The following is a 21,312-nucleotide window of genomic DNA, read 5'->3' as shown; positions in this document are numbered from 1 at the left end:
TGTGAGAAAAATTAGCCCTGAGCTAATATCTGTTGCCAATCCTCCTCTTTTTGCTGAGGAAGATTGGCCCTGGGCTAACATCCGTGCCCATCTTCCTCTACTTTTTTTGTTGTTGTTGTTAACATGTGGAACGCCTGCCCCACATGGCTTGATAAGCGGTGCGTAGGTCCACGCCCGAGATCCAAACCTGCGAACCCCAGGCTGCCGAAGTGGAGCGTAGGAACTTAACCACTATGCCACCAGGACAGCCCCCTATTCTAGGCTATTTTAAGGCCATTAGAACTTAATTCATGCGGCAGAAAGGCTGGAAATGCGAGCTCTTCCCTACTGTCCCCGTCCCTCTCCTCACCTCACCTCCTCAGTCCACGTCCTGTTGCTACATTCACGTCATGTGGCCAGAGGAGCATCTGCCTGCACCACACACACAGCACACCACACACACAGCACACCACACACACTGCCCCCAAGCCAGGGCTTCTGTTCATGAAAGCCAAACAAAAGAGAACAAGGAAAAAGAGGCAGAGCACACAACATCCCTGGCAGAGCCACTGCCTGCTTTAGCTTTTGTTTCTGAGGCCAGCATAGAGCTCTATGGTTTATTTTACATGGGCTGTGTTTACATACATCAGTAAATATGGTTCCCATTTCTCTTTGTAACAGGAGCTATAAACTATATGTTGGAAGTGTTTGGCTCCTCTCTTCCCATAAAAGATTTGGCAGGAATTACTGAGGCCCCAACGAGAGGAGGTCAGTGGTTGGAGCTGAGTGACTTCCTTCACCCACATCCTTAAATTAATTAACTAATTCAACAAATATCTATTAAACACAAACTATGCACCAGGCACAGTTAGGGATGCTTCAGTAAACAAAGTAGTAACAACAAAACAAAAATCTTTGCCTTTATGGCATTCATGTTCTAGTGAATTTCACCCAGCTTACCTCAATTTCCCAATTCTGAGCTCTCAAACCATCTAGGGTTGAGCATATTAGAAGGTAAATGCGAAGCAACCAGAACTACTATAAATGATTTTAATAATAATTATGAGTTGTTATTCCTATTATGGATTTTTTTGAGTGCTTACTATGTACCAGCCACTATTCTAAACACTGTACAAGTACTAACTTACTAAATAGCCATAAAAATCCTATTAATAGGTACTGTTACACTGAATTGTGTCCCTCAGAATTTTAAATTTTAGATGGAGACAGGGTCTTCACAAAGGTAATTAAGTTAAAATGAGGTCATTAGGGTGAGTCCTAATCCAATATAACTGAAGTCCTTACAAAAAGGGGAAATTTGGACAGACACACACATAGAGGGAAGACAATGTAAAGACACAGGGAGAAGACAGCCATGTACAAGCCAAGGAAAGAGGCCAGGAATAGATTCTCTCTCATAGCCCTTAGAAGAAACCAACCCTGCTGACACCTTAATTTTGGGGTTCTAGCCTCCAGAACCATGAGACAATTAATTTCTGCTGTTCTAAGCCAACCAATTTGTGGTACTTTATGACAGGAGCCCTAGCAAACCAACAAAGGTACAATCATGATTCCCTGTCACAGATAAAGCCATTGAGACACAACGTCATCTGGCTAGCAAATGGAGTGCGAGTCAAACTCAGACAACCTAGCTCCAGAGACTACACTCCATGATGCTCTAAAATCGGACCAATTACTGCAGAGGTGGGTCCCAGTCAATATCACTTCTGAAAGTGTCTGTTGGTACTGAGGCCTGACCTTTGGTCAAAATATGAAAACGCAATGTCCAGGGGTGGTCACCAGGCTGCTCGCCCCATGTGCAGCTACAGAATGGAATTTATAAACAGCACTGGGAGACCTCACTTTCACCTACTACAAAAGTATCGCCAATGCTTCTTCATCGTGTGGATAAGTGAGTCCACTGCTCAGCCCAATTAAACATGCTATCTAATACTTTGTGGCTTCAAAGAGATCTATTTCAATGAGTCATTCTAAATACTTACTACCAGAAAATTTTAACATTTTTCCTCAGCCCAAATCTTGCTGATTTTATATATCATTTAACTGGAAATAACGCTCAAGTGTGATATGTTTCACTACAGATAACAGTCGCTCAGAAAAGCCAAACACACAGAATAAGAAAATTTGATCCCAGTCTTGGCAATAAAATCTCAGGAGGGGGCTCAGCCTTAAATAAGGGAGAATCATGCCGCTCGGGCTTTGCAATATTAATCCAGGAAAATCTCAGTCTTCAAGATTTCATTTATTTCTAACAAATAAATACAAAAGAACTTTCAGAATTTCATTTTCCTTTCTCCCACCTCATCTCTCTGCCTCTCTCTCTCCAGCTCTCTCACACACACACACAAAACCACTTCCAATAATATCCTCATTTTTAAATCTTGTTTGCTTTTGTTGTTTCACAGGTACTTCTAATAAGAATAATGTAGCCAATGTTTACCAAATGCTTACTATATTATCACTGTGCTAAGCACATTACATACTTCATCTCATCTATTCCTCCTTCCGATGACTCTGCCAAATAGATATTATCATTTTCTCCACTTCACATACAAGGAAACCGAGGCCTGGCAAAGTTAAACTGCTTGCTCCCGGCCACATGGCTAACGAGGGGCAGAGCCAGGATTTGAACCTCGTCCTTGCTAGTCTGCAGAGCCACGATCATTCCACTGTGTTCTACACCTGCCCTGTGTATCTGAAAGCTTACACACGATTTCCAACCAAAAAAGGATAAAATAAAAAGAAGAGGCTTTTCTCATTGCACTATTTACTGACACTTTTTCCAGGGTGGAAGAGATACCAGCTCACATATCAGCTTTCCAAGTGACTCCAAACACAGAGGCCTCCATCTCTGATTAGACCAGATTTGGAGTCAACACACATAAGGTTGCAATTTAAGGGAAAACAGCCCTCTAATCTGTCCAGATGCTTTTTAGGGGAGGTAGCTTTATGAGAACTGAGAAAATACACGGGAAAAATAAAGTGGAGTTTGCTAATAGCCTCCCTCCAGGTCCTGCCCCCAAGGCCTCCATCTTGGGAATAGTTTCCCACCTTATGGCTAGAAAGCTTGGCTTTATAATATGAATCTAGAGGAGGCCAGAGAGGAAAGGGAACAGAAAAGGACACCAGCACCTTCGCACAGCAGGACACATTTTAATATGCTTTCTTCAAATTTTTCAATAAAGAGTTATAGAAACTGAAGTTATTTTTAAGTGATTAAGTGCTTTACCTTTGAGGGCCCAGCTGGCTGAACATAAAGGACCAAAAAATATGGAAACATTTCCACTTGCCAGCCTTCATTACGACCTTCAGAACAACCCATCTATACGATGGAAAGGAAGTGCTTTCACCCAGCATCTGAGACCACAGTTGTGAGTCTTCACTCTTCTAAGTCTACATGGGACACGGTCCCCAGGTCCTCGCTAAGAGAATGAGGGACATGCACTATGTGAAGAAAAGGAAGGGCAGAGTAAGCATCTGTGCTGTTCCTAAGCCACACTGTCCCACAGGACGTGGGCTCTGTCTGCAACGGGTGAAGGAAGATGGAGGTGATCGTGATGGGGAGGAGGAGACCAGCACAGACAGGGAAACCAAGTCTCCAGGCTGGCCACACCCTCATTTCATCAATGAGCAATCAGATAGCACATCTGGATTTGAAAACATTATACATCTCAAACGTAATTAAGAAATGTAGACTGGCATGAATATGGAATGTACACATTGCTTTGCAGATGCCTTTTTCGTCTGACAGGCTGGTGCCAACTTTAATTTGGAAGAAATCCATTTTCATACAAAGGTAACCAAGAGTGACAGGAAATAGGAAGCCTACATCATTTATCTTCTGTGAACTTAAAAAAAAAAATCAGTTAATTGCCTTTCTAGGAAGCTATTTTGTGCAATCACGGTGCTTTATCTTTCTGCTCTTATTCGTGGTATAAATGGTGATTTTAGCATGTCCATTATGAAAATGCTATAATTAATCAATACATCTTAAACTATTTAATTACTTATTTTAACAAATAAAATTCTAATGAACCAAAAATGGTTACTCTGTTCTTGTGGATGTATTATCAATCACTAATAAAACTCCTAATATACAGTCTATTAATTCATAGTCAAATTTAGGTGTCTCTTTCCTTATCACTGACTAAGCTAAGGGTGGCAGCTACTGGCTTCCATCCTTCCCTGGCTTTTCAAATGCGTTCTATTCCCAGCCATCAGAGCCCTCTGCAAGAGCAGTTTCAAATCATTGCTATTTATTAAATTAGCAGCAAACAGAAACTAAAATATGCATGTTTTAGAATACCACTACTGAGGCTGTAACTTATCAAACAAACTGATTTCACAGCCTGTGATACCCATATTTTGTCTCAATGGCACTGCATATTAGGCTTTTTCATAGCATTGTCCCATTTTTGCCTTGCCTATATTACCTAGCATATAAATATGTATTTTAAATTCTACCAAGTTCGATGCTAATATAAAGCCCTATTTTCTAATCTAAAATTATCATTTTAACAATAATTTCTTATTATTCCATGATCCAAAGACAGATACACCATGAAGCTAATGACGCATAAGCTTCTGAGCCTCTTAGAGATTCCTCCAAGGCCCCAGGAGGCACCCTAGCAATGTGTTAATACATGTTTTTGCAAAAATTTCAAGTGTACAGTATTTTTCTATTCCTTTTTTCCTAAAGAGGATCCCGAGGACAGTATAAATTTTAGGTCCCACAAAACCTCTACCCACCCGTCTAGGTTAACAGTCCCCAATGTCTGGATCTTCAATTACATGTTAAGGGCAAAACATTAATTTCGTACATGTGTGTGAAACAAAAAATAATCCACTTCAACTGGAAATAAGATTTAGTGTGCTCTACCCTAGAACGTACTAGAATACATGCTTCAGTCATTCTTTAAGTCCCTTGTCTCTCACCTAACATAGTAACGCTTCCAAGTGATACTCCAGGGAAGGGTCACTTAATGAGGGGTGGCATCAAGAATAAAAGACTCAGCTATAACAACAAAAATATGTTTTTCATTAAACACAAAACTGAGTTGGGAAAACCCAGCCAAGTGGCAGGTGTATCAGTTAAGGAATTCCCTTGAGGTCTTTAACTTTTACATCAAATTGCACTGAATTTTTTTTTACACTAATTACCTATTATTGAAGACTAAAAAATTATAACAAATCATTCACCATGGCAGCAAATAGAGTGCAGATGTTGTAAGGGAAAGAATAAAGAATTTATGAAGTATAAAATAAGGCAAAAGAGACTCTCAATTTTTAAAGATAACAGAGAATATTTTTCTACGACATGGATTGTGAAGGTGAGGGAATTTTCCTAGGGCCAATTTTAAATTTAGTTTGGACTGTAAGTGAGAGAAATTGCAAATTAAAAGCTAAGTGCCAGGGCCGGCCCCGTGGCTTAGCGGTTAAGTGCGCGCACTCCACTACTGGCGGCCCGGGGTTGGGATCCCAGGCGCGCACCGACGCACCGCTTCTCCGGCCATGCTGAGGCCGCATCCCACATACAGCAACTAGAAGGATGTGCAGCTATGACATACAACTATCTACTGGGGCTTTGGGGGAAAAAAATAAATAAAATCAAAAAAAAAAAAGCTAAGCGCTGGAGTCTCATTTACTCAATTCATGTAAATTTCTTAGAGGCAGACATCACATCTTAGATTTATTTTTTTAATTTCTCACGTCATATTACACCTAGTCATTGATTTGATTTTCTTATGAGGACTGTACCTACACAATGCCACACAGCCCTAGTTGCACTTCCCTCGTTTTATGTCATTTTACCCGACACTTTTTTCTATTTGCGGAAATATCAAAATCCTGTGGTATTTGTGTAAAAAAAAAAAAAATAGGCATTAATATTTTTTAAATTGTTTGCCACATTAAATTGTCTTATTCCCTCCAAAAAATAAAAGCAAATATTCCCTCAGAAGTAAAATAACATTAGTTATAAAATTCTTCAGTTTCCATGTTATGATTGTGGATTTTATAGGAACGCTCTATAAATATTGAATGATGTACTTGCAAAAGGGTATTTCTTAATCTCTTGGAGTACTATAAACAAAAAAAAAAACCTTTGAGTTTGAAGGACAGGAAATAAATACAACTTACAAATACCACCCTGCTGCCAACTAGGAAAGAATTATTTTCTTATTATGATAGAGGACTGGTAAAAAATACAAGTGTTACAAGATTCAAATGATCATATTTTCCAGAATACACAAACCCTTTTGCTAAAATAAGGACTGTATATCCCGCACCCCTTGTTATAACTTTGTTCGATAAACAACACTTCTTCTTACCTTTTTCTATCAATGCACGACTGGCTTCTTTGAAGTACTCTGTATAGAATGTTAGGAAGGGATCAGGCTGACTGGTTCAATGTCATGATATGTAGGGGAAATGAAATACTTCCTATATAAAAGCTCTACTTTCTCTCAGTATGACTCTCTATCTCAGGCATTTCCCTCTTTCTGTGATTACTGAACACTAGTACAGCATGGCATTCCCAATCTGGGGTCCTGGAAGGACATCCTGCAAGTGTCGACATTATTAATGACATATCCCAAATGAAAACTGTATAGTTATCTACATAAGGCTGTACTGGCTATCAAAAACTGGCTTTTAACCAGAGCTTTATCGACTCATTGGGTTCCAAAGTAAATAAATAAATTTTTACCCAATAAATTTGAAGTTTCTTTGGTACATAAAAATCAATTTAACAAGGAACCAATTGAGATTAAAATTATAAAGGGATTCCTGGTGGTTGTAGTCACCTCTGTTCAAGGATAAGCCATGCTTTCTTTGCCAGTACAGATCACTTGATAACGATAACAAAAATCAGAGGGGTCGGCCCAGTGACATAGTGGTTCCGTTCTCGTGCTCGGCTTCAGCCCAGTGACATAGTGGTTAAGTTCTCACGTTCGGCTTCAGCGGCATGGGGTTCACAGGTTCGAATCCCGGGCACGGACATACACACAGATCATCAAGCCATGGGTAGTGGTGTCCCACATAGGAAAAATAGAGGAAGACGGGCACAGACGTTAGTTCAGGGCTAATCTTCCTCAACAAAAAAGAGGAGGATTGGCAACAGATGTTAGCTCAGAGCCAATCTTCCTCACCAAAAATAAAAAACAAAAACAAAAATATCAGAAAGCTTGACGAATTTAGTTTTGTAAGATGGTATCTATGTGTGTTTCCTACAAACTTTTAAACACAAGTGCTTGGGGCTGGCCCCATGGCATAGTGGTTAAGTTTGGCATGCTCTATTTCAGTGGCCTGGGTTCACAGGTTTGGATTCCGGGTGCAGACCTATACCACTCGTCAGCCATGCTGTGGCGGCGACCCACATACAAAATGGAGGAAGACTGGCACAGATGTTAGCTCAGGGCTAATCTTTCTCAAGCCAAAAAAAAAAAAAAAAAAAGAGGAAGATCGGCAACAGATGTTAGCTCAGGGCAAATCTTCCTCAGCCAAAAAACAAAACAAAACACAAATGCTTGAGGAAGTTACATTTTCCATCTATTAATTCCTAAAGAACACTTTATGAGACCCATCATAAATGAATAATCTAAAGAAGTTACCAGTATACATGTCAATTAATTTCCTCATTAGAACCTTTGTAAATATCTCAGAGTAAAAAATTATGTCTTCTCTAAGGGTAATATGATATGTTGATCTCCCAACTGACACGTGGTGCTTTCCGAGATGATAACACAGAAATGGTTATGCTCAGCCTTGTCAGACATGAAATGAGAAATGTCAAATCATTTGTTTCATTTGGTTATTAAATCAAATTAAGACAAAATACTCTGGCCACATTGTGACTCCATCTTTAAAAAAGAATACATCAAAAAGAAAAAGAAAACTGAGTAGTTCCTAAGGACAATGTTCTAGGATGCAAATTTTATTTTAGTTAGTATATCACAGCAAAACAAAAACAAGTGCAGTCATATTTCTTCTTCATGTGTTCTTGACAACTGTCTTCAATTTGGATTATAGGATGAGATGTGTTTCTCTAAAACAAAACTTCATTTTCTACCCAGATTTACTCTTCAAGTGACTAGTCATGGCCTCTTTGCTACCTATGTGATTTGCTTGTTTTGAATTCCAATATTCCATACAACCAATCTACATATTTTTTAATGTAATGAAAAAATACTTTAGAATAAAATCAAAATGCAAACCAAAAGAATCTGAACTAAAAGATTTGACTCTCTTCATTTAACCTAAGATCATTTTTACAGGATAAGGAGAGTTCTTACTTGATGAACATCAATAAACCTGGATCTTAAATATTATACTATGGATGGGACATCTCATACATTTGAATATTCACTATATTCAATATTGAATCATTTAACAATTACTTTAAAAATCATTATGAGGTGTACTTCGTGAAGTGTGTCTTGGAACATTTCAAAACTGACAAAAATGTTGAATTTCTGAACTCTTTTACATAATAATTAACCTCTTTACATAATAAAAATTATAGACTTTGAAGTACTTTTATTTGTAGTCTATATCTCCATCAACACTGGCTTCTTCACAAAAAAAAAAATCCCTTGGACAATATTGAAGGAGTCATTCCTTCCCGAACTAACACAGACACACAATTGTATTTTTTGATACTTAAAAAATTTTGATTATAATCAACTTGAGATTTTAAGAAATCATTATTTACGTGTACATCCTCCTTTATTGATTGCTACAAATCCTACCACATGAAGTCAGTCACACATCGAAATAAAGAAACATGGGAATTGAACTTTCAACTGTCAGGTGGTCACTGAGAACTACTCAGATGCATGTAAGTAATATTGAGAACAGACTCACCTCTCCTTGTTTGGGAATGCTGAACTTGGAAAGCTTGGCCTTGGCTCTGGCAGACTCTGGCTTGGTGGTTGGGACTCCCCTGTATGATGTGCAGTGCACGCTGGCTTCTGTGGATGACTTAAGCTTCGGAGATTCATCAGGAGCCTGATCTTGGCCATCCATCGGCCGCACATATGCAGTTGGTTTCTGCTGGACCACGCTGGGTTTTGAAGCCAGGGATGGAGGAAAGTTCTGAACACAGTGTCCGCTGCCACTGTGCTTGGCTGCCATAGCAGGTGGCCTTTCCTGAGTCTGAAGACCAACCTCTACATTGCACACTTGTTTGGCCCGTGACTGCGGTCTGCCGACACCATCGCCAAGCAAGGTCCTGAGAGAGCCCTGTTGTGCTGAGTTGGAAGAAGAAGAAGAAGAGGAAGATGAGGATGAGGGGCTTGACACACAATAATTAGGGTTTTTATTATGGTTCTTTGGATTAGCAGATTTGTGAAAATCAAGCAACCTGTGTCCGTGCTTACTTGCTCTCTCTTGGCCATCAGATGGTGGATGCCCAGTCTTCTGCCAGCCCATGGTGCCCCTCTTACTCTGCTGCACGGGGACAGCTACTGGTGTGGAAGATGCAGTGCTACAGACAGACGAGGGCTGGGTCTGGGCTCTTGAATCTGCAACAAAATGTTCATCAATCTTGTTCACAGGAGCCTGAGGAACCCCAGGTTTGGGAACACCAACGAGATGACTCTGATTAGATCTATCAGTTAAAAAGTCTTTCATTTCATCATAATTGCCTAAAGTATTCTGGAGCCGGTTGGAGAGCTCATCACCCTTGTTAGTCTGGAGAAAGAAAAACACAACATCCACCCAATTGTTAGAGAAAACAGAAATATGAGAAATAATGGAGAGGTATCTTTATCGATTGCAGAGCCAGGGTTCAGAACGAGAGCTGAGAGATGAAATCAAAATCGTCATCTCTGAAGACGTCTGTCAGCACTCTGCATCGCACCAGAACCAGAAAGCTGTTAACGGCCTCAGAGTGCACAAAAAGGGACTCTATCCTTGGTGCTGTGCTGCGCTAAGAAAATCAGAAAATTTACTACTGCAGCTTCACAAAATGGTCTGGATTAAGGTTTGCCGGGACTGGATTTTCTTTTCTTTTTTGTAGTTCCATTGGAAGCTTTGCTTCAAAGTTCAGATTTGGCTCAAATAGTTCTGCTCCCAATTTCTAAATATATAATTATTCTTGTCAGAAACCCAGAGTGACAGGCAGAAGAAGTCAGAGAGAAGCTTAAAGTGAACATGGGACTAAATGTGCAAGAAGCTACCAGCCTGAACTATCCATAGCTCCACACAACCTAAGATATTAGTGAAATCTGGGAACATATTTCATTTTGGAAGAGAGGTTATATTTCTGGCCTTTGGTATAAATGAAAAACAATCCAACAGTTTCTCTCTTATTGGCCCTATAAGGTACCCTGATCCTAACATGATTCATGTGTGACAAATATGTAACCCAACCTCTTCTTGTTTCCTAATAGCTTAGAAAAGGTAACAAATGGCATTGACTGTGAAAATCAGTGCAGAGACGAAGTCTATATTATTGATAAAAATCACAGCAAGTAGATCTCAATATTAAGCAAAAGTTACATTTTACTGAGGAAGTAGCCAATAAAGACAATCTCCTAAAATACACCAAGATTTGTGGGAGAATGACCCCATTCTTAGTGGTCAAGTTGTCTTTCCTGGGCTGAACAGGCAGAAAACTAACTGAAGTTTGGTTGGTCAACTCTTCTAGTCAAGTCTGTCATCATGGGGGTAAGGGTACAAGTGAGGGGTGGAAATGAACAACTGAAAACCATCTACCTTGTAAGGTTCACTGAAGAGAGAGTAACTCGAATTAAATGTGCCATCATCCTGTTGCGTTTCCTGATTTCTTCTTTCTCGTTCTTTCCTCCGTAACACATTTCTATCTGGTTCATAGACACTGCATCAGGAGAAAGAGAAGAGAACAACCACATGCGAAAAAATGAAGGCTAAAGCCCCATCTAACATTCACCGGAGTACAGAAGTCTGGTTCATGGACAGATGGTGACGATAACAAGAAGATGAATCAGATCAAAGCCAGTCTAATCAAGCAGTTCCAGCTCAGGTGTCTGATAATTACATTCTTCAGGAGGGAAAGAATCCTTAGGACAAGTTCCAACCAGTACTAGACCTCTCTGCCTGAAAGTGAAAGAGGAAGTATCTAAGCAACTTGGACAGGAGAAGACTGAAAGTAATGTTAAGGCAGATGGTAATTACAGCGATGTGTAAATAGAAATCATGAGTGTATTTCCTCTTATGACATAGTCCCTGAGTGTTAGATGGGAATGCCTCCATTCTTTTCTTTCTTATTTTTTTGCATGGCTGTGTTTCTGTAGTGATTCTTTCATTAACTAGCTCCCTAAAGAGCTGTTCAGATTCTATGCTGCACTGGTGTTCACAGTTATGAGCCGCCTTCTGATCTCTGCTAATCAGTCAGGTCGTCAAACTACTACTGCATCAATACTTCCCTCTGATATACTTGACACTATCACTCCTCCCAACTATGAAAAATGTGCCAGGAGGAAGGGGCACAGGCAACAAAGAGAGAGAACGGAAATTGAATTATGGTGTGTCTTCACAGAACTCAGCCTTTTTGTTGAAGAAAATTAATATCCATTCTCCTAAAATACAATTATGAAGTGACCAGACACCAGATAACTAGAAGGACTAAGAAAGAAATAGTGTTCCTTCCTCCTAATAAGGAGAAAATAAAGGGGCTAATTCAACTAAGAAGAAGTCCATTTACTGATGGAAGGAAATATGCTTGTTTTTTCAACCCCCTAGATAAAGAAATCTTGCCTCAGTGTAGACAACAGAACTAAGACTGCCAGTTGTAAAGAACTGACATGTCCCTCAAAATGAGCACGATCTTTATTTTCCAGCAGAAGCATTTACTTTAAGTGACCTTGTCTTCATTTTGCTTAGAGCTCCCACTCAGTCTAGCAGACAGACGCCTGAGCTGGGAGCCAGGACAACTACCTACTGTGGTTCTCCTACAACCAGCAACACAATGGCAGAAAATCCACACAATCTGTCTGCACCCCAGTGTCTTCATATAAAACGGGGATGTTTCGTGGTGTTGTTATAAGGTTTAAACGTGAAAGTAATCTATAAAAAGGCTTTGGCATACTTTTAGCTGCCAAAAAATCCAATGTATTGCTATTAAATGTTGTTAATAATAAAAAGGATCTGTGGGTTCAAAGAAACTTATGAAAATAGTGAGTTTTTTTTTTTTTTAGCTAAATTGCTTTCTTGAGTAAAAGAGAATATTCGTGTCATGTAGCTGCAGAGGACAAAATAAAATGATCATAAAACAAATATTGCTTATCCTCCTAGCTCCGCCCGTGTGGCCAGAATATACTTTAAATTCACTGTCTAAGGGGTAATGGTAAATACACTTCTGGCAAGGCTGCGAGAGCACCTAAGGTATTTCACTTAAATTTAAGATTAGGGAATGTTAAAACACCCAGAACATGTAGCCTATTGGCATTTTAATTCATCCTTAGTACATTACCCAAAGTTACTAGATTTGGGAGTCCAACTAGTGACCTTCCTATAAAGGGAGGCTGCAGTCACAGCCTTACCAACTGAGAGACTCACAGCTCCACAACTCACAATCACTGAGAACCCTCTGGGGTGGCCGTGGTGACAGTGACCGGCAGAGGAAGGTAGGAGATGGAAATGACACTCTTATTCACAGAACCAGGCTTCAAGTTCAAAGGAAAGGGTAAGATTGTTCTGTCTGCTTGTGGACATTTGCAACGTGAAACCCCAGCTTTTGTGAACATTCCACGAATTTCAAATGGAGACTTCTCTGAGGACACACATGCTGTGGATGGGCATGAAGTGGGCTTTAACTAAGAGGAGAATTCTAGTTTTGCTAGGAATTTGCAACTTTTGGACCAAAATCAGCATTTGTAGTCAGACAAATAAGCTTGCATTGCATGCACCGCACGTCTTCCCCTCTGCAGCACGTACAGCCATCTGTGAAGCACCCACTGTGGGGAACTCCATGCACAGAGACTTCCACAAACATGCTTGCTGTCCTCAGCCAGGTCAAGCCAACCAAACACACAAGACGAGTGTGACGCACAAAATGGTCTTATGTAACATGGAGCAGGCATTTAGAATGATTTCTGGGCTTCTGAGAAGGCCCCCATGCCCAAAATAATACCTCCTGCATCTGCTGGCTGATGACTGAAATTCCACAACTAGAGAGTCATTCCTCTGGGTTAAGATGTCTTCACCCCTGTAAGAAATGTAGACACCACAAGAAGGGAAAACACTTTAAACCTGATCAGCCTTCAGTATCTTACTGTGCATGAGTTTGCCAGCTTTCTTCCCAAAGGCCAGGGGGAAAGGGCACAAGGACACCTGGGTCCAAAGGGGGTCCAAACAGGAGGCATGAAGAAAAAGGGAAGGGCAATGTAGAGTATAGCAATGAAAACAAATTTATAAACCCTACCTATTTCGCAATGTGGCTTCGATGTTTAAAACAAAGGCGTTAGGATACAAGCCAAAATCAATTAGGCAGATATCAGATTCACTGCATTTCCAGGGTCAGGGAGCAAAGATCACTTCCGAATACGGAGAAGTTGGAGGTGAGGGTGATGCTGCTCCCCTTTAACTAAACCTGCCTTATTCCCCAACCCTTTTAAGCTTGAAGATAACCCAAAAAACTCCAAGATGCAGACCATTGCTAGCTAAAGTTCTCCAATGAGGTTCTGCCCACACACTCTGCCTATGGCTTCTAGTACTAAGAAGGACTGAACACCCTCAAGACCACTTACACATAATCTACTAATAGAAATGCACTGGCCATCTTTTATGGGACCACCATGATGCTTGTGCCATACAGTAACCTCCACCCCATCAGATTAAACCAGAATGACCAAAAATGACAATCAACCCCCCGTCTCCAGAGGAGAGCAAAAGAAACACAAAAAGAGAGGCAATACTTCTTCGATGACTTTGCTTTGGTTTCTCTTCTCTTTCCTCGGTAGGCAGCTCTGTAGCCTCCACTGAGCATTCAGCCCTTCTTAACGGTAACCCACTCACTCCTTATCCTTAACTAGAACCACAACCCCCATGTGTCATGTCAGGCCTAGGAAGCTAAAATGTCACCTGCTTAAAGCAAATGTCATTGTAAGAGAAAGTCTGGACTTGCTATCCCCCCTCTCTCCCTAAGCACCTGAACTTTTATCTCTTCTACCAACACTAAATGTTTTCACTCAAAAAGACAGTTCTTCTCGACAGTGAGTCCACCATTCCACTAATTACAGGCAAAATCTGTGTAGGTACTCACAATCCTGGAGAGCGCCTTTCTCTTGATCTCTCACCATTAAACCTCAGCCCTCTTCCCTCCACTGCCATTCAAGCAATGTGTGGACCATGTCATCTGCTTTTCAAGCAAAGGAACCTTTCACCCGACATGCTGCAAGTCAGGTCAGCTTCCCTGGGGATGGTTGACTAAAGTTGCAGAGAATTCCGATTCCTGGCATACCAATATATACGTTAAACTTAGTAAGAGCCTTGTGTTACGAGCTATGTTTCTTCGTTAACAGCAGATGGTAAAATCTCTATCATCTGTAAAGTTGTTCCTTATTTCTGCAAAAATTATAAGAATCACACTCCTCAAATGTATGTCATCAAATGTATTTATTTATTTTGCATGAAAGTGGAGGCAGCCAACTGCTACAATATTATTTATTATTTATTGCAGATGCACAACATTCCCAGAAAATGAAGCTTTTTAATCAGCTCCGTTTAAAAGACTTATTTATTTCTAGAATTTAAAAAAAAAAGCCAATGAAAAACGTAGTAAAAACATTTCTGATAATTTCCCACTTATTTGTTTTTGGTCCATAAATTGAGGTATCTTGTAGGGCTCAGGCCAAAAACAATTATGCTGGTTAAGTAGGAACAGATGTCAAAACGTGAAATTATCATCATTTCCAAAATTAATGTATTCGTGATCATATGGTAACAGCATGAAAGTAAATAATAGTAACACCTTTGAGCCTGATGGTCTCTCCCTTCTACTGAGCTCAAAACACTTCACACATATGTCCCTTAATTATCCTTACAATGCCCCTTAGAGAAAGACAGGGATGGTAGATATTATTACTAGATTAACTTTTTTCAAGATCAAGGAACTTAGAACCAGAGTTTGATCTTCAAACGATGTCATAAAGAAGACATCACATAGAAGGAACAGCAATGTCCAAAGTACTTTCTTCATGTCTATCCAGGGGAGAGAAGCTGCCCATGTGTCAGGAGGTGACCACACCTCCTAAACCCTAACATCTACAAGCCCAGTGTGAATAAGTAACGAACATAAGCCCCACTGAAGCAAAACAGGACGAGTGAAACAAAGGGAAGCTCTTTCTCATTCAGAGAGAACTAAAAGCAGAATTCTGCAATAAAGGCTGAGCTGCTATAATTTTTTATATTCCCAAAAGAACAAAAGAGAAAAATCAGTCTCTTTCCACAGCAAACACACAAAGAGGATATCTAGGTAACATAGAATAGTAGAGTAGATGAGTGAATAAAGAAATGACAGATTCTAAAGTAAGCCAGCTAGAGCTGATGCTATCACCTTTTTCATCAAATCCTACCCATTCATCAGCCTGCTCCAATCTCCCCAAGCTGCGCTACTGGAGGGAAAGGTGCCAGAGCTAGTGCCGCCGCCCCTCCCATTGGGCCCCTGGTTTGATCCAGCAGACCCAGCTGGCTGGGAGACTGCTCTCCTCCCTCCTGCACTGATCCATATGCAGCCCATTCAAATCTGAACACTTGCTCCAACAAACTGCACCTCCCAAGGAGGAGGCTTTCAGCCAAGGGTATATATAGCTACTGCACCCCTTGACTAGAATCATCAAAGTGTTTTATTCTTAAAAAAACATTATCCTAGGGGCTGGCCTGGTGGCATAGCGGTTAAGTTCACGTGCTCCGCTTCAGCGGCCCAGGGTTCACAGGTTCAGATCCCAGGCGCGGACCTATGCACTACTTATCAAGCCATGCTGTGGCAGGCGTCCCACATATAAAGTAGAGGAAGATGGGCACGAATGTTAGCCCAGGGCCAGTCTTCCTCAGCAAAAAGAGGAAAATTGGCAACAAATATTAGCTCAGGGCTAATCTTCCTCACAAAACAACAACAACAACAAAAACCAAACATTATCCTACCTACTGGTCTGTCTCCAGGGTTGGGGTCTAGAAATAAATGAATTCAAGAAGAAGAGAATGAACCTCTCACCTATCTTTTGAGGAAAGTCATCATATTCTCCATGTTTAAAAAATATGATCCTCTTCAACGAGCAGAAATACAATTCACGTTAGTCCAAAAGCATTTCCTGAAGACCTCCCAAACGCCACTGTGTTAAACGCACGGGCGACAATTAGGGCCGTGACGGGCCTAAACTGTCTTACTTCTTTAACCAGCTGGCATTCCACATTTAAAGTCTCATTTCTTTGGTTTGCTCCACTGTGAACCTGTCATTGCTACCTCACTCTAAATAGGTTTATCTGATCCCCCCCTGAAGCAGGCTTGGTTTGGAGTGACAAAACGAAGGGCAGGTGCAGGGAAGAAAAAAGGGCTCCCAGACACACTCTCCCTTTCTTTACAGTTTACATCAGAGCTGGCCTTGAACAGCTTCATCACAGAGGAGACAATCTTTTCGGTCATGGGACATTTACAGTCCTGGGACAACATACTAACCTGCCCCTGGGGTGTGGACTGGCGGCCACAGGGGCAAACAGGGAGAAGAAAAGGCACTACGTGGAGAGGAGAAGAAAGTTTTGCAGAAACTCTGCTGCTCTCTGGAGCTGCAACATCAGCAACTGTGTGTAATTAAAGAAACTTAATCAAACACTCTAAAATGATAACAATTGCTTTAAATTTAATGAGTCAAACTAATTAACATATCTTGTTATTTATAAAGCAAATAATAAAAGATCAATAATCCTTTCTTAATTCAGAGAAAAGCAAAGGTGTTGAAGTGTACTGGCGAATTCCCTCCTTAGTCTACAGACAGAGCTGGGGGACTGAAAGGCAGAAAGGTGCCAGCGAGTGGCCAAGGAATGAAGAGGTCATAAAAGCAATTCAGGGAGAGAGAAGATGGGGCTGGAGTCCGAGCTCAGTAAAGAGGCAAGAATCCTCCCCACTGGAGTCCTTCAAGGCCCTGAGTCGTAGCTGTGGTGGTGAGGGTGGTGGTGGTGACGGGGGCGGGGTGGTGATGGGTGGTGTTAGGGTGGGTGGTAAGTGTGGTAGTGAGGTTGGTGGTGGTTAAAGATCTGCTGAGGAGTGAGAACTGGTCAACGGTGCATATAACAACCCCTTAAAGACTGAACATTTCTATTCCCCTGCTCACTTACACTAGGCCTTCTTTCTGAGTCAAGTCAGTCCAGTTCCCATGCCTGTTCACTCTACTTTCCCCCAATAGCATTACGCCGTTTGCTCACCACCAGCTTTACAGGTGTGACCCCCAGGATGATTTTTACCATGGACACCTCAAAAAACGGTCAGTCCAACCTTGTATTTGTTTGTTCCTGACCACAAAGGTTATCTCAATCTTAATTCAACCTTGAAACTCTCTTTGAGAGCATTTACAGACCTCTGCCTTACAGCTGCCCATCTGTTCTACAAGAATGGGAACAGAATTGAGTGTGGTTTGTGCCACAATCACTTCTCCTCTACCATGGCTTTTGTACAAATGGAAATATGTGGAAGGGAGTCACAAAGTAACGAACACCCGTGGACAACTTTAGCACACAAATATTCCAAAGAAAAACAGCCTTTTTGGATGATCTCTGCCATCTTCCCAGACCCATCAGGCCCATATTAAATTTTGCTAATAAAAACAACTACCCTTTCTTACTACATGCAGCCACTGTACAAAGCACTTCACATGCATTATTTCATTAGATAGTCTTCAAAATCCCAAGAGACATTATCCCCATTTACCAGTGAAGAAACAAGAAGCTCTGAGGTTAACTAACTTGTTCAAGTCCCACAGCCAGCGAGCAACAATGCTTGGGTCTGAAGCCAGGCAGTCTGGCACCAGAGACCAAATTCTTACACTCCGCTCTGCTGGCTCCCCAGGGAACTTGCTCACTGACAAGCTTTGACAAATGGTACCCCCAACCTTTATTAGTAAATGCCAGGAAGAAGGGTGTTAATTTTCAGATCATGACAATTTTAGTTCATTCTTCTAAGATCTGCTAAGCCTCCTTGGTTGATATACATTAACTTTAAGAATTCTTCTAAAACCTATAAAATATAACTGGGATAAGCAATTCAAATGAGTCAGCACTAGCAATGAACTAATACTCCAGTCTCTGAATTCTGTACAGTGAACGCCTTAAGAACTATGGAATACCACAGTTAAGTGCATTTTATAACAGAACTAGCGTGGACAAGCCACTGCTGCAATATGGTACTGGACGCTTACCAGTTCTTTACTGATCATTTACTGAGTCCCAACTGCTTTCCTAACTCAGTGAAAATGATGACTCTTCCAAATCTCTCTTGTAAACACACTCTAGTGAGTTTCTAGAGAGATGACAGATAAATGACAGCTTTGCATTTCCAAGGGTTAAATGCTCTTCCTGAGGGATCCTAAGTCTTGGTGCCATGAGAACAAGTGTCAGGTTCTAATGGAATTGTTCCGTGATAAATAAACCACTAGGCTGTATGGCAAGCAGCTTTCAAAGAGGCTTTCCATAGAGTATAAACAGCAGAAGTTAATTTGAGTTTCTTAACAAGACCTTTTTCCTTGACAATATTCAAGTGCCCTGGGATGAAGCAATTACTCTGATTTACCATCTTCTTCTTGGTAGAATATAAAGACGTAGCAGAGCCTCACAAAAGCAGTAACTTAACCAAATGAGACCCACCTGCAAAGTCCCTACTACGCTGTTTCAAAGAGCTCACTTCCAGCCAGCAGCACAGAGCTGGCATCAGTCTTATGTGTCCATGATGAGAAGGATGCTTACTCCCAGGGCTTTTCATGTTAGAGCCAATAAATTACTTTGCCTCCACCAAATGCTCAGTTAAATTTCCTTTTCACTTTACAGCATCAGTTTCTAAACTTCAGCTCCCAGGAATTTTAAAGCCATATGCAAGAAGGGTCATATTTCATAGCATGCTTACGTTTTAACCGTGACGTCCTTCCATACAACCCCCACGTGGCCACTCAGGGTCATGGCACGGTGCCTTAAGTCAGGGGGCAGAAGGGTGGCCGAGCCCTCTCATATAACTTCCTGACATCAGTTGGGTCAGGCTCCTGGACACAGAAAGCCCTGAGACCCCAAATGTTAGCCATTAAAGAATGCTCATGCTCTTCCTGAAGCCAACTTCTCAACTTCTTTTCCTCCCAGAACCACTAATGAGATATGCACTGTCTGTTTGAAATGGGATTTCTGAAAAGAAGTAAGAGTCAGCTAGGGCTATAGCTATTTATTGAACTGAATTAATTTACCTGTGAGGGACAGAACTAGCCCGAGGCTAATAATGAAAACAAATAGAGCTAACTTTACAGAAAGGTAGAATTAAAGGGATATACATGTCCTCAAACACTTTCTGATGTCTAAGCTATCCGACAGACCAATCATTACGGTCTTCCATGTAGACAACACAGACGGAAACTACTATAACAGACACTAACTTATCTGAGAGGGAAGACACCTATTTTGAAGATGAGAATGGCCTGTGTTGGTACAGGGCAGTTTATCAACTTAGCTAGAAGTCTCGGTGGGTAAAGGAGACAGTGAAGAGGGAAATAAGAAAATAAAAATCTTCAGCATCTGAAAGAGAACAGAGAACCCTCCTGAAAGGATGGAGCCTCTAGGGTCACCAGGAAAGCAGGATTGGGGTATGAGACCCCGGGCTTAGTTCCTCCGTCACAGAGAAACAGAAGCCAACGGGCAGGTGCTCCCTCAACTTCCTGTCCTCCAACCTTTCCCCACCTCACCTGCCACCTCAGGCCTTTACACCCCATCCCTCCTTACTCCTCTCTGAGGGCGAGTCCTTCCTTCCCCCAAGTCTAACTCTCCCACTTGGGGTCTGAAGCCTATTCCCCCCACCGTACACCTTCCCATAGATGCCACTTTCTCCTATTTGGTCACTGTCTTGGTCTTGACTGGCTTTTTCTCATCAGCAAATAAACCCATTCGAGGCCCTCCTATCTTTAAAAAAAACATAGAAAATGATAAGCCCTCTCTGACCCTCTGTCCTCTTCTTACTGTTGTTCTTTATCAGCCACAGTTTTCTGCAGAGCCATCTACACTTGCTGTTTCTCTCCAATTCCTGGTTTTCCTAAAAAATCCATGCGATCTGGTTCTGCTGTTCACAGCAGGATCACCACTTCCTCACTAGGCGATCGATGGATACTTTTCACTCCCCAATCTCCCACGTGGCTAACATGGCCTTTTGAGAAGCTGTCTTCCCTAGGCTCTATGGTACCGTATGCTCGTGGTTTACCTCCTGCCCCTTGGGCTACTCTTCAGTTTGCTGTGCATGTTTCTCCTCATAGGCCACTCCTTTAGAAGCTATTGTCACTCAGGGTTCTGTGCAAGTCTTCGTGTCTAGGCCTGGCCTCTTCTCCCATGACAGTCTTCCTGGGTGATGTCATTCATTCCTTGCCTTCAGGTGCCATCTTTATGTTGATGACAGGCAAGGCTCCAAGACTCACCCAAATCTCTCTTCTCAGCTCCAGACCCAATTATCCAACTCTCCACTTGGTCTTCTCAAGTCAGGTTTCCCAGAGACATGCAGCCCAGCAAGTCTACACTTAGCCCCTCACTACATCCTGACCCCAACCTCTGCCTCCACTTCTGTTGCCTATGTTGGTGGATGGCACCACTACCACCTAGTTGCTCAGGTCAGAAATACGGGCATCGGGCCGGCCCCGTGGCTTAGCAGTTAAGTCCGCGTGCTCCGCTGCTGGCGGCCCGGGTTCAGATCCCGGGCGCATACCGACTCACTGCTTCTCCGGCCATGCTGAGGCCGCGTCCCACATACAGCAACTAGAAGGACGTGCAGCTATGACATACAACTATCTACTGGGGCTTTGGGGGGAAAAAAATAAATAAATAAATAAATAAAATTATAAAAAAAAAAAAAAGAAAGAAATACGGGCATCGTCTTGACTCGACCATTTCCCAAACCACTGCCCCTCATATCCAATCAATCCCCCAGTCCTGTCAATATCACTCAAACTTGTCCAATTCTCTCTTTCTCCACCGCCACCTTCTCAGTCCAGGCCACCACTGGCTCCCTCCCAGTCCCTTGCAGTGCCTCCTAAAGGTTCTCCTGGCTGTTCTTCCTGCCCTGGTCAAATTGTGCCTCCACAGTAAAGTGGTATTTCTAAAATAGTA

The 21,312-nt window shown here is 41.6% G+C and overlaps 1 protein-coding gene across 2 annotated transcripts in view; it reads right to left on the bottom strand.

Moving 5' to 3' along the window:
- Positions 1-21,312, bottom strand: part of AFF3 (ALF transcription elongation factor 3) — a 526,951-nt gene that overhangs the window by 428,050 nt on the left and 77,589 nt on the right. For both annotated transcript variants that reach the window (XM_058534464.1, XM_058534465.1), the window contains exons 2-4: positions 10,717-10,837; positions 9,378-9,690; positions 8,863-9,248 (exon numbers count right to left, since the gene is read on the bottom strand). In XM_058534464.1, the coding sequence (XP_058390447.1) occupies positions 8,863-9,248; positions 9,378-9,690; positions 10,717-10,837 (820 nt within the window). The remainder of the gene's footprint in view (positions 1-8,862; positions 9,249-9,377; positions 9,691-10,716; positions 10,838-21,312) is intronic.

The sequence above is a fragment of the Diceros bicornis genome, chromosome 40, assembly GCF_020826845.1.
Source record: "Diceros bicornis minor isolate mBicDic1 chromosome 40, mDicBic1.mat.cur, whole genome shotgun sequence".
Taxonomy (NCBI): Eukaryota; Metazoa; Chordata; class Mammalia; order Perissodactyla; family Rhinocerotidae; genus Diceros; species Diceros bicornis.
Note: the sequence above shows the minus strand (reverse complement) of the source record. Positions and strands in the feature narration are given on the sequence as shown.